The sequence below is a fragment of the Bos indicus genome, chromosome X, assembly GCF_029378745.1.
Source record: "Bos indicus isolate NIAB-ARS_2022 breed Sahiwal x Tharparkar chromosome X, NIAB-ARS_B.indTharparkar_mat_pri_1.0, whole genome shotgun sequence".
Lineage (NCBI taxonomy): Eukaryota > Metazoa > Chordata > Mammalia > Artiodactyla > Bovidae > Bos > Bos indicus.
The window spans coordinates 93,480,328-93,493,624 of NC_091789.1; the positions used below are offsets into that span (position 1 = coordinate 93,480,328).

Sequence of the window (13,297 nt, forward strand, 5' to 3'; positions counted from 1 at the left end):
TTATTCTTGCCTGGAAAATTCTATGGACCGAGGAGCCTGGTGGGCTACTGTCCATGAGACCGCAAAGAGTCGGATGTGACTGGGCATTCAGTGGCCAGTAGTAGGGCAGTGGGCAGGGCTACTCTGAGTGTGACTTAGAACAATCGGCAAGTGAGGCTTCACAGAGGATGCAGCTCAGCAAAACACTGTTGGAGGGGCCGAAAATGGGTTTTCTTGAACGGTGTCCAGCAGGTCAGAGGTGGAGCTTTCTCTCACCTTCTTTTCCCTTTGTCCCCTGCCTCCCCCCCCTCCCCCCGCCAAGACACTGAGAAGTCAGAGCCGTGTGGACTAGGTGGTTGAGGAATTTATTTAGGGGAGAATTAATCATATTTGTTCTTCCTCGGGGAGGGAGTCTTCAAACAATATCCAAGGGCACGGGAAAGGGAGACGGTCTGGAGGGGTGGGGGAGGGGCAACAGCCAGACAAAATGGCAACACACGATCACAGGCACTACAGACGCCACAGACACAGCAGAGGGTGCAGGATAGGGGCTCCAGACCAGGCCTCCAACCACCCCGGGAGGAAGCGGGTGTGGAGGGAGGGAGGAGGCAAGGGAAGTGGGGAGAGAGGGTGGGTTGGCCCCACAGACCCTTTGGCTCTGTCCACTAATTGCCTTGCTGGCCCATCTCAAGGTGGGCAAAGGTGTGTGGGGGGTGCCTCTCTCTGGATCCCACCCCTTAACCTCCAAGTCTTATTTCTCAGCTCTTCCTGGGCCACCTCAGTCCCCAGCCTTGGCCAAAGATATTCCCCCCATCCCTAACAAAACCCATCCCTCAGCCCCAGCCAAGCTTCTCATCCTACCCTCCCCACTGCCAAGCCCATCCACTTTAAAATATATTTTCTTCACTGCTCCATTGCGGGGGCAGGGCTGCCCTTTTTGAAACCACCAGGCAGGCCCCACTATGAGCCCCAAACTGTCTAGAATCCCCACCATGACCTCACTCCAAGTTTGGCCCATTCCTGAACCCCACTTCTAGGCTTGCCCAAGGTCTGCCCCCTTTAGAATCAAACTCAGTCTATGGAATGTTACAAGTCACATCCCTTTCATAGATTCTGGTCCCAATCCGAGACGCGTCCCCTCTGGAGCCTCATCCACTGTCTAGTTCAAGCCCCACCCTCTCTAAAGCAAGGCCTCAGCGTTTTTTCTCTACCTGGTTCCTGGGTCTCAAGTCACACTTCTTCCTTAGAACTCTGTCCTACTCTAAACCCTGCCCACTGTGGGCGCTACCACTGCCTCACTCAAAGCTCCACCCCTTCTAGACCCCCACCCTCAGCCTCCTTCCAAGCCCCATTCTAGAATGCTGTAGGGCACCCTTCTTCTTGAGATTCCAAATCCAGTATGTCTGGAACCCAACCCATCTGCTTATTAGTCTCCTCCACTCCAGAACTCCTCTCCAAGACCACTTTGGGTCCCAGGCTCACCCAGTCTCTGCCTTTCTCCCCTTTTTAGTGTTGGATTTTCCCTAATGGCCCCTGTTCAGGAATTGCTGGAAGAAATCAAGGCCAGAGTCAGGAGGAGGAGAGGAAGAAAGGGGAGATAGTCTGAACTCACACCCACCCTCCCCATGCAGCCTTCTGTCTCCTCTCTGTGCCCCTTAAAGAGTCCCCCCAACCTCAGGGCACAGGGCCAGGGGCCAAAGGATGAAGGGGAAGGGGTAGGGGTAAGAGAAGGGCCCACTCAAGATCGGGTCCTTAATGCACAAGGGGAGTGGAGTGGGGGCAGGGCTTAGACAGATAAATAGATATTTATATATAATATATATATATATAAACAGCAAAGACAGTTAAGGGTCTCCTGGCTTGAGGGGTGGAGACCTGGGGTGTAGGGATGGTAAGTGGGGGCAGGCCTTCTCCTGAGCTCTTGCCTACCCATGGGGTCCTCCCAGGCTGCACTGACCTGTGGAGACAAAAGACATAAAAAGGAGAGATGGTCTAGACACAGGTAGTGCCTTTAGGGAAGGGCTGGGCTGCTATGCCTCTGCCCAGGCTTTACCCTCTATCTGCCATGCCCTTCTTCCTTCCTTCTTCCTTCACTTATAGTCTTGGGATCAGGTTCATCCCAGCTGCTCCTGTTGGGAAGATATACCTTACCTCCACTAGATTAGGTACCAAAGAAATTATGGTTTCCTTTTGGATTGGTTTCCCCTAATCCAAAAATATCTGTTAACAGGTACTGAGCAGAGCAAAGATCCATATCTTTGTGGCACTTACATTGTAGCGGGGGAGACAGAGAGACTTAAAACAATGACCATGATGTGTAAATAAATTATCTAGTATGACATAAGGTGATAATAAGTGAAATGGAAAAACAAAATTAGGCTGGGATGAGGGGGATTAGGAGTGCCAGTAGGGAAAGAAAGGTTGCTCTAGTAAGTAGGTAGTCAGAGAAGACCTCATTGAAGAAGTGACATTGGAATAAAGACTTAAGGAGGTGAGGGAATGAACCATGCAGATAACCAAGGAGAATTACATTCTGGGCAGGGAGCACAGCTGCCAGTGCAAGGGCCCTGGGGTGAGACCACATCTAGTGTGTTTGAGGAACAGCAAGGAGATCTGTGGGGCTTCAGTGGAGTGAGCAAGGGAGAGTGATAGAAGGTGATGTCAGAGAGATAGGTAATGGGGTCACATAGGACCTTGTGGACAAAGTTGTGAGGACTTCTGCTTTGACCCTGGATATTTTAAAATGATAGTAAAATGTTTCATGCTATGTTGTTTCAGTAAATGTTTCTTAACATTAGTAGTGCTCTGATTTATCTATGGCATGAATTAGTCATGGGGACATCCCCTAATCTAGTAGAAGAGATAGTAAATAAACATATAAACTAATAATTACAGACTGTGATAAAACATAGGGAAAGGTAAGAAAAGGGTCTTGTAAGGAGTTGGCCAGGTAAGGTTATCAGTGTGTGTGGGTTTGAAACTCCAAGAAGAAAGCAAGTACCAAGACCATGAAGTTGGACTGTGCCTGACACATCGAGATGGCCAGTGTGGCTGGAACAGAGTCAGGGGGAGTGGTTGGGGATGAGAGGTCAGAGAAGTGAGGGGTGGGGCTAGATTGTGTAGGGCCTCGTGGGCCATAATGAAGGCTTTGGCTTTTAATCTGAGTGAGCCCCAGCAGATATCTGAGTTCTGAGCACAGGAAGGCTGTGGCTTGATTTAGGATTTAACAGGGTCCTTCCCCAAGCTGTAAACAGAATATAATGGGAATCGGAGTGGAAACCAGTGAAGAGGTCCAGGGGGACAGTGTGAAGATTATAGATATATTTTGAAGGTAGAGCCAACAGGAATTTTTAATGAATTGTATATGAGATACCTAATAAACTCCTCCCTGCCCTTTCCATCCTGGCCAAGTGCCACAAACTACCTCCACCAGTGTTGCCATTTCCTTGCCTTTCCCTCTAACGCCATCAGCCTGCCTCTACTTCCCATCTTCCCCTCTCATATGCGAGGGACATCTCGCTTCTCTTTAGGGTACCAACAAGGCAAGCAAGACTTTCCAATGCCCCCTGCTTCGCTTCGCCTCGCCCCTTTCCTTCTTGGAAATTCCACACCATCCCCCTCATCTCCACGGTTGCGGAGAGGTGGATCTGTCACCTCCTTCCAGATTAGTAATCGCTGACCTTCATGATTCAAGCCCATTTACCCTCATCATCCATTGGCCTTATCATAACACATTGGCTAAGACCCACCTCCTCTTCCCTCCTCGGCGCCTGCGCCCAGCCGACTTTCCAATACGCAAATCCTCCTGTTATTCCTCCTTTCATTGGTTGCTCTGCCCGCTTCTCTCCCCTCCCTTCCATCAGAGCAGCACTTCCACCTCTCTCCCATTGGCTCTTCATTCTGCCTATTTTCAAAAGCCACTCTTCTCCTCTCTACCATTGGCTAGTTACTCGCCCTTAACGTGTAGCTCCGCCTCTCTATTGGGGCCTTCAAATGGCCGTCCTTACTTGTCCAGCTAGCGTCCTATGGACCAGCCTCTTATTGGTTCATTGACCCGCCCATCTCCTTTCGTGAGCCCTCATTGGCTATCTCACCCGTCTGTCACTCACCAGACTACATCTGATTGGAGAAGGATGTGGGTGCACCCTGAGGGCCGTAGCCTTGCTGCCCGTAGTCGCCCTGAGGCCCATAGCCACCGCCGCCGCTGCTGGCCGGCTGCCCGTAGTCTGGCTGATAGCCACCCTGGGGCCCGTAGGAGTCCTGGGGCCCGTACCCGCCGGGGCCCTGCCCGTAGCCTGCCTCGCCATAGGCGTCCCCGGGCGCTGGTTGTTTCTCGGGGGCACCAGGAGGAGCGCGCAGGAATGGGGCGGCCCAGCCTGTCTCCTTGAACACGAACCACAGGTTGCCGACCCAGAGCACTAGGTTCAGGAAGCCAAACACCTGCGGGGAGACAAAGCTCTGCTGTCATCTAGCGCCCATTGCCCTGGTGGTCCCAGGGAACATTGAGGCTGTTTGCATCGAGCTTGGATTCACAGGCGCCCAGAGGGTGGTGGTTTCTGAGACCCTGACCCTCCGAGTCCCAGCACATGAATGTCTATGTGCAAAAAAATCACCTTGGTGGGGTGATTAGAATTCACATTCCCAGGGATATACGTGTTTATGTATTTGCATATATACATGTTTATACATGTACAGAATATAGTAAATCAATCTAATTTTGTAAGATATAGTAAAATGTTAAGCATAACTTTTTATTAAATACGTAGGCATAACACTAATAAACACATATACACAAAGTACATAAATGGGATTTTCCAGGCAAGAATACTGGAGTGGGTTGCCATTTCCTTCTCCAGGAGATCTTCTTGACCCAGGGATCAAACCCGCGTCTCCTGCATTGCAAGCAGTTTCTTTACCCCTAAGCCACCAGGGGCTTATGTATAAATACACATGTGTAAAGTATATAAATATATGATTTATACTAAAACAAAGATACGGAATTTGTATAAATATGTAAATGTAATTCAGTTTGGGGCCAGAAAGTAATATTTCTACTTTACAGTTGAGGAAACTGAGGCCCAGAGAAGCTAAGTGGCTGGAGGTCTGATAGCCAGCAATTGACAGAAAAAAATTGGAACCTTAGCATCTGTAACACTTGTATACGACTTACCATGTGCCAGGTCCTTTTCTAAGCATTTTGTATGTTATTATTCCACTAATCAACTCTTGTTTTCTATTTATATGCTCAAACTGAGGTCTGAGAGGCTATCTATTGATAGTTAGAGGTTATAGAGCTTGCAAGTGGCAGAGCCGGGATTTGAGCTCAGCCTGACTCTGGCCAGTAGGGGGCGTCCAGATGAGAAATATTTCAAGTTCTTTCATTTTGCATGTAAGGAAACAGGTTCCTAGTGGGTACTCGCTGAGTTGCCAGAGATTCTACATGACTAGGCTGAGCCTGGGATCCAGGACCTAACTGGACAGAAAATCTCATGTCCCCTTTTTGGGAACAGTTTGTGGTGTCACAGTGATTATAATTACTATCTCATCCTTCAAGGCTCTGTTGTTTGCATGCCTCCTCCAAGGAGCCCTCTCAGATTTCTTCGGAATTCTCCTCTCATTTTTTTCTCTCCACCACTTCGCCTCCCCATGCCAGATTAAGTTTCCCAGCCACCTTCCCCAGCTGTCTCAGCCAGCTTCCCAGGACTTACCACCGAGGTGTTGAGGCCAGAGGTCACAGGGTCCCTCAGCTCCTTGCATGTATTCCCTGGCTGGTGGCAGACATGCATCCCCTTAATAATGTTCTCTGGGTCTGTGGCCATCTTCACGTCTGACAGCCCCTTGGCCCAGGCCGATGAGCTAACCAGCCACATGAAGGCAAACACTGCCGTGGCCAGAAAATCCTAGGACAGGCAGGGGAGAGGGATACAGCACCATGAGTGGGCTGCTTCATGCTGGGCTGTGGGGCCTCCTCAGATCACAGGCTTTCCTGGGGGGGGTCCCCCAGAAGAAGCCTGTCTCTCCCTTGCCTTTCCAGCTCTTGAAGCCCCCAACACTCACTTGAAGGTGGTTCTTCTTGCTTGGACGTGTGTGTGTTTGTGTATATATATGACCCAGAGGGTGTGAGAGTGTGATTGTGATATGTGGGGTGTGTGTATGTATGAGGAGGATTCTGTGAGTTTGTTGTCTAATCTGTGGCAAGTAGTGTGTCTTTCCACTTTTGTCTGAATGTGGGGATTTGTGTAATTTTGTATCTGGAATGAGGGTGTATGAGTACAGCTGTATAGGAATCAGTGTGTCTGTGTGGTGTGATGGATGACAAGCATGACTGATGTAATGAACCTCTGTGTGCTCCTTTCTTTCATCTAGACTGTGGGGTTTGGTGAGAGGTAGTAAGTTTCCAGGTTTCTGGGATTCCGTGTGGGCTGTAGATGTGTCCCTGTCACTCAATTAGTCAGTGTCTCTGATGCTCGTAGCAGCAGTGCTTGCGTGTGAGCCTGTCTGGAATTTGGTGTGGCCTCTGAAAATGGCTGTGTCCCCGAGGCTCCATGTCCCCTGGCCCCTGCATGCATGTGAGTGGCTGTGGGAGCTCACCAGCATGGGCCCTTTGTTGTTCTCTCGGTACTTGTTCTGCAGGAAGATGTAGGTAGCCAGAGCCCCCATGGAGTAGAGGAAGGCAAACACAGCCACGGTGACAAAGAATTCAGCTGATGAGGAGTAGTTCCCCACCAGGAAGATTTTTTTAGGGTCCCCTTGGCAGGTGGGTGCCTCAAAGTACACTTCGTGCAGCCTGTGGAGAGAGGTGGGCAGGTGTGGCCTAGGCCCTAAGAATTCCCTTCCCCTCCCCCCTTCCCAGTCATGGGGCCTCCCAGATTCTGACATGGTCCCAGGAAGAGGAGGAGATAACCATTCACGAGCACCTACTGTGTACCAGTCACATTTCATTATTTGTTGTTGTTTGGCTTTTATGGTTGCACCACAGGGCTTGTGGGATCCTAGTTCCATGACCAGGGATTGAACCCGTGCCTTCAGCAGTGAAAGCATACAGTCCTAACCACTAGACCACCAGGAAAGTCCTGCAGTCACATTTCAGGAGAACATCCCGGTGAAATAGGTGTTATTCAGCCCTCACTCCAATCTAAGCACTTGGCCCCTTGGTTATTCATAGAACACACCAGGCACCCTCCCACCCTAGGATATTTACACTAGAAAGCTCTCCTAGATATCTCATATCTTACCCACTCCATCTCCTTCAAGCTTTGCTACACTTGTCATCTTCTCAGTGAGGTCTTCCCTGATCTATTTAAAATTAAATCTAACCATTCCCTCCCAGCACTCCTTAGCCCCCTTCTTTACTCCATTTTCTCTGTAATTGTGATACCCTTGGACATACCATGTATGTTACTTTTTTCCTTGATTTTTGCTGCAAGTACAAGAGGGCAGGGCTTTTCCTTGGTTTTGTTCACTATTGTGCCCTTAAGTCCCGGAACAGTGCTGCCACATAGTAGGCGCTCAGTAAGTATTTATTAAATGAAATATGTGGAGGCAGAAACAGAGGCTCCAAGAAACGCAATGACTTGCCTAAAGTCACACAGCTGGCATGGGAATGACAGAATTGGGATCTGAATCCTGTGTTTTTTCCCTATGTCATGTTGACTCTTCTCTCCACCTCACTTCAGGTCCTCAAAAGAAAAACAAATGTGTACATAGCAGAGGAGAGCCCAGAGACTACAAGATAGGAGGAGACGGACAGAAAGACAGGAGGGTAGAAGGGATGCAAGAACAGGATGGGTGTATCTGAGGTGTGGGTGGGGAGGGTTGGGGGAGACTGGGAAGACATGTGGTGTGAGGGAAGAGGGGTCATAAGGAGGGATGTGTGTGGGGAGAAAGACTGGAGTGATGTCCCTGAGCTCCGACCTCAGGTTGTGGGGGCAGGATCCTGAGATAAGCAAATGGTGCCGATGCCCTTGTATAGCAAAGGCCCTAAGGGAAGGGCTTAAACGTATTGATCAGCTCTAAGCATTTTACATAATTGCCTCTTTTAAGGACTCTCCCCCACAATTCTCTAAAGGAGGCATTATTATACCTGTTTTACGGAAGAACAAACAGAGGTTCTGCAAGACTAAGTTACTTATCCGGGGCTGCAAGGCTGCTAAATGATGGAGCTAGGAGTTGGGTCTAGTTTGAGTTTTTGGGTTTCTAGGGGGAATGAAGGGTCCTTAAGGGGGGTTATTGGGGCAATGGCAGGATTGGTCAAGGGGAACACAGGCTAAAGATTTTTTCCCTGGCAGACTTGTGGGTAAAGGGCAGATCCTCAGGACCTGAGGCTCTAGGCATGGGAGGTGTTGGGGGCCACAGAGTTTTGTGGCCTTCTAGATTCCAAGATATCCCATGCTGCAACCCCTACTCCTTCCCCAAACTCCCTTGGCTTCTGTGAGCTGGTGGGTCCCTGGTTGCCATGCCCCCTCCCCAGCCTCTCAGACCATGCCTCCCTGGCACTTTTCTTTTGATTATTGCTCAGGGCCACTGCTGGACTATCCGCTCTTCAATCTTCCCTCTCACCTTGGATGATCTCTTGAGCCTACATTTACCCTTAATGCTCAAAAATCCCTAATTTCCAACTCAAACCCTGACCTCTTTCCCCAGTCCTTTAAACTTCTTTATTTCCCTTATTTTAACAAACACTTATGGAGTGCTTATTGTGTTTCTGGCACTGTGCTAAGCATTTTACAAGTATTAATTCACTTAATATGTATCATAACCCTGAGGATGAGTATTATTATCCCCTTTGATGGGTGAAGAAATGGAGACCTGGAGCAGGTATGTGACTTGTCCTAGTAGTGGAAGAACCTTAGGAGCCTCCATTGAAATTGTTCCTGTAAGTCTCTGTCTTTCCATGGCTAGGAGGGAAGCCTCTCCATTAGGGCAGCCACTTTGCCTGCTTGTGCTCACTCTCATGTACCTAGCACCCAGCATATGGTAAGAGCTCAAAAATTCTCAGAACTGCTTAATTGGGTTTAATCCTTCTCTATGGCTATGCAGCACCCCCTCATTAATTCTCTATCATAAGACCCTGCAGGAGGATCCCCTCCTTGGATTTCTCCCAATCTGCAATTATCTTTATTAATTTGTTTATTTGTTATAATGCTGGCTCCACGAGGGTAGGGAGCTTGGTCTGTTTTGTTCACTGTTTTATCCCCAGCACTTTGAGCAGTACCTGGCATACAATAGGTTCTCAAGAAATGTATATGGAATGAATGAATGGGAATTAAATAATAATATTGGCTAACATTATTATCCTATGGCATTAAGGATACATATATATGTGTGTGTGTGTGTGTGTATATATATATATAATTTTGAATCTTATTTATTGCTAGTCTCCTGTCCCTCCCCTTCACTAGAACATAGCCAGAGGGCAACAGCCTATGCCTGTCTTGGTTGCCACGTGTCCTGGATGTCCAGAGCAGTGCCAGGCACAAGGTAGGTGCTCAGTGCATGCGCAGTGACCTGAGTGGGTGTGGTCTCCCGAGGTGGAGGCTGGGCAGGAGCCTCTGGGGTGGAGGTGTTGGCCAGTCCCAACCCCCCACCCCCATCCCAGGCCTGTCAGGATCCCAGGGGTGGGCTAGAGTGGGGGCACACCTGAAGGGGTACTCGAATTCGACCTCGATGTTGAGGTCACTCTTGGTCTTGTTGGCACAGTCCACACTCAGCTGGAACTCCCCACTGTAACTGCCGCATGTGGCAAAGGCGAAGATGGCAAAGACCTTGGGCAGTAGGGGTGGGGATGGCCACAGTGAGCCTGTGTGCATGTGGGATGGGGCTGCCCTCCTCTGGACAGATCAGGACCCAGCATAGGCAGCAGCAGATGGACTAGTCCCCACCCCCACCCCCTAATCAGGGCTCATGGGGCCCAAGGACAAGCTGATTAGAGGGGTGTGACTATCTCTTCCAATCTTTCTCCCACTGTCTCTCTTGGGCTCTACATCTCAATAATGCTCTGATTCCCCTTGTTCTGTCTCAGTCTCTATTTCTCTCTCTCTGTCTCTCTCTCTCTCTGTATTCTGCCTGTCTCTGTTGTCCTCTGTGTCTCTAGTTCTCTCAGTCTCTCTCTCTCTCTGTATTTCTCAATGTCTTTGTCTTTCTCAAATATCTCTGTCTCTGTTTCTCTCTCTACTTCTCTAGTATATACGTGTGGCTCTTTCTGCCTCTTCTCTCTCTCTCTATCTCTCTCTCTGAATGTATGTCTCTCTGTGTGTGTGCCTTTCTGTTTCTTGGTCTGTCTCTAACTCCCTGCTTTGTCTCTGACTCGTTGTCTCTATGGTGCTCTCTCTGTCTCCCTCTTGCCTTTCTGCTTATCAATTTATCTCTTTTCACAGTGGGTCTCTTCTTCTTCTATTTCTTTCTCTCCCCCACCCCACTTTTCTTCTTCTCTTCCTGTGTCTGTTTCTCTTTGCATCTCTGTTCATCTTTCTCTGTCTTCCATTTCTTTGTCTCTTTCTCATCTCTATATCTTTTTTCTGGGTATTTCCATCTCTGTCTCCATCATTCCTGATCTCCCATTCTCTCTGTCTCCTTCACTGTCTCTGGGTTTCTCTGGCTTTGTGTCTCTCCCTGGAGCAACCAGCTTCAGGCTTCACCTCCCTTGCCCCTCTCTCACCTCAGGAGAGGAAGTAGCACATCGCAATATTCCACTTCATGATGTGGGTACCCTTGACCTTATGTGATGTTACATCACAGCCCATCCATTCTCTGGCCCCAATGCCCTGGGACTTCACCCTGGAGCCCAATTTCCCCATACCCTTTGCCCCCCCACCCACCCATCTATTCCCCCCTCCCCATTCCGAATCCCAGTACCTCCCTCTTTCTCCCCACAGCTCAGACCACACTCACCCATTGCAGCACCTTCACGAAGCCGAGGGGCTCCTTGACCACCCGGAACTGACCCCCAGCCACCAGCTGAGGAGAGAAGTAGTGGGGAAGGGTGGGGTTGTTGGGGATGGAGAGGAAGGTGAGGGACAAGGCCACCAGGCAATAACCCCTGGGGATAAGGCATGTGATCTTGGGGAGAGAGTGACGTTTGGAGAGAAGGTGAAAAGGAGGAAGTGACACTTTGGGGAAAGTGTGAGCTCAGGGTCTCTGAAGAAGATCCCTGGGGTTCAGGGAGGTGGGGAGATAGATGGTGGAGGGGTTCAAGGGTGAGGAGGATGGGGATGGAGTCAGGACTAATTAAGGAGAGAAGGTTTGAAATCGTAAAGATGAGTCAGATGGCAAAGGGGATCAGGTGGAGAGACTGAAGAAGGAGTTGGGGTTCATTAAGGTGGGGGAAATGGTCTTGGATGGTGAAGGTGAGTCACAACAGGGAGAGAGTTGGGTTGGCTAGGGTGGGGGAGGGGTCTGCAGCGGTAAAGGTGAGTCAGATGATGGTGGTGGGGTGTCTGAGATGATGAGGATGGGGAGGGGTTAGTCCTGGTTAGAGATGGGCAAGGTTCTGAGGTGGTGAAGAAGAGTGCGATGGCAGAAGGTCTGGGCTGATTAAGGTGGAGGAGAGCTGGGACATGGCTTCACTGTATATGTGCTGGGGGAAGGGAGACTAGGGGTTTGGGAGAAGCGAAACCGATCGTCCCCCTTGGTCTGTTCTGGGGGAAGAGGTGGTCGTCTACCAGGGTACCATCTGGAAGGGTCTGGGAGGGGCAGGTGTCAACCCTCCCTTGCACCCCCGCCCCCACTCCTTCTGTCGCTCTATTTCCTAGCTCATCCGCAGCACCCCCCAATCTTCCTTCCATTCTCCCTTCCCATCCCTCCTTGCCTATACCCTAGCTCTAAGACCCCTCTTCTTCCTTGCTCGCCTGTAAGGAAATGGCTTCTGGCGGCTCCCGCTGCGGCAGTGAGGACAGCCCTCGCTGCGGCAAAGGGCGCATTCCTTTTCTCCACCTCCCCTTCCCTCCCCTCGTCTGCCGCAGACCCCAGCCCCAGAGCTGGGACCAGGCGTCCGCTGCTAGAATTCTGGCCACCACCTCTAAGAGTAGGCAGATTCACTGCGACCCGGGCGAGGAGGCCGGGCAGCGGCGGGCTCTGTCCGCGGTGCTGGAACGCGTACCTGATTCACCACGTCCATGTCGGCCAGCAGCAGCATCAGCAATGCAGGGGGCGGGAGGCGCCTGCTAGCAAGGGCGGGCGCAGGGCGCGGCGGGGGCGGCGCGCGATCGTCGGAACAGCCCAGGCGGCCGCAGCTCCGCCCCTCGCACCCCCGCCTCACTCGCCAAGGGAGCCTGCGCACAGCGGCAGTGTCTAAATCTCACTGGTCGCCATTCCAGCCGGGAGGTTGGAACCGTGAGAATTCTCTGGGAAGGTCGTGATCTCTGAAAACACGGCTAGAGATCTGGGGAGGTGGACCGTTCCGTCCTACAGTAGGACAGTTTGCCAGCCCTTCACTGAATTTGTTGAATGTGTTCATTTATTTAATCCTTAGAACGTCCCGATGTGGTAGGGACCATTGTCCCCGTTTTTACAGGTGAGGAAAATTAGTCCCCAGAGAGGTTAAGCGACTTGTATAAGGTTACCCAGCTAGTTATTGGCAATGCCCAAAGTCCCTGCAATTTAAACGTAGTTCCCAAAGTCCCACCAATTTAAACGTAGTTCAGGGTCTTGAGGGTTTCTTCTTTTCTGAATTTTCAGCACATTAAAAAAAACCCAACACCCTCCCACTCCACCTATCTCCCCTGTTTCTCTCTTCCTTAGTCAAAGGAACAACTTAGTCAACTCCCTACTCCAACTCTACGCTTGATACAACCTGTTTATTCCTCAGTCCTCCGTTAATTGGATTACACCTCCTTCATGCTGCCAAAACTAGGCCCACCGAGGTCAATGGCAATTGCCACGTTGTAGAAGCCAATGGATAAATACAGTTGGAATTTAAAATGCTAAGCCTCACTCATACTAAAAGAAATGCCTATAAAAGCTACCAAGACATTGTTTTTCACCTTTGAGGGTGGGGAATATAAAACAGTTTAATAATGCTCAATATTAGCATGTTGGCCAGAAACAGGCACTCTCATAAATTGCCCATGGAAGTTAAATTGGTATAACTTCTGTAGAGAATAATTTGGCAGGATGTAGCAAACTAACAAGTCCATATATGTGGCTCAGCACTTAGACTTGTAGAAATTTGTCTTGCAGGGAGATACATACATGTGCTAAAGGAGGTATGTATAAGATGATACACTGCAGTGCTCTTTATTTTTTATTATAAAAATAAGGAAGTGTGGACACTTCCCAAGTGCTCATTACTGGTGGCCTGTTTAACAAAAAACTCAGCTAG

General features: G+C 49.9%; 1 protein-coding gene across 1 annotated transcript; it reads right to left on the reverse strand.

The window, feature by feature from the left end:
- Positions 1-325: 325 nt before the first annotated feature.
- SYP (synaptophysin) lies at positions 326-12,168 on the reverse strand. Its single transcript, XM_019956461.2, has 7 exons — positions 12,077-12,168; positions 10,870-10,935; positions 9,619-9,743; positions 6,571-6,766; positions 5,688-5,879; positions 4,089-4,419; positions 326-1,936 (listed from the first exon to the last, which is right to left on the reverse strand). The coding sequence occupies exons 1-6, from the start codon at positions 12,110-12,112 to the stop codon at positions 4,093-4,095; spliced, it is 942 nt and encodes a 313-aa protein (XP_019812020.2). The 5' UTR covers positions 12,113-12,168; the 3' UTR covers positions 326-1,936; positions 4,089-4,092.
- Positions 12,169-13,297: the final 1,129 nt, after the last annotated feature.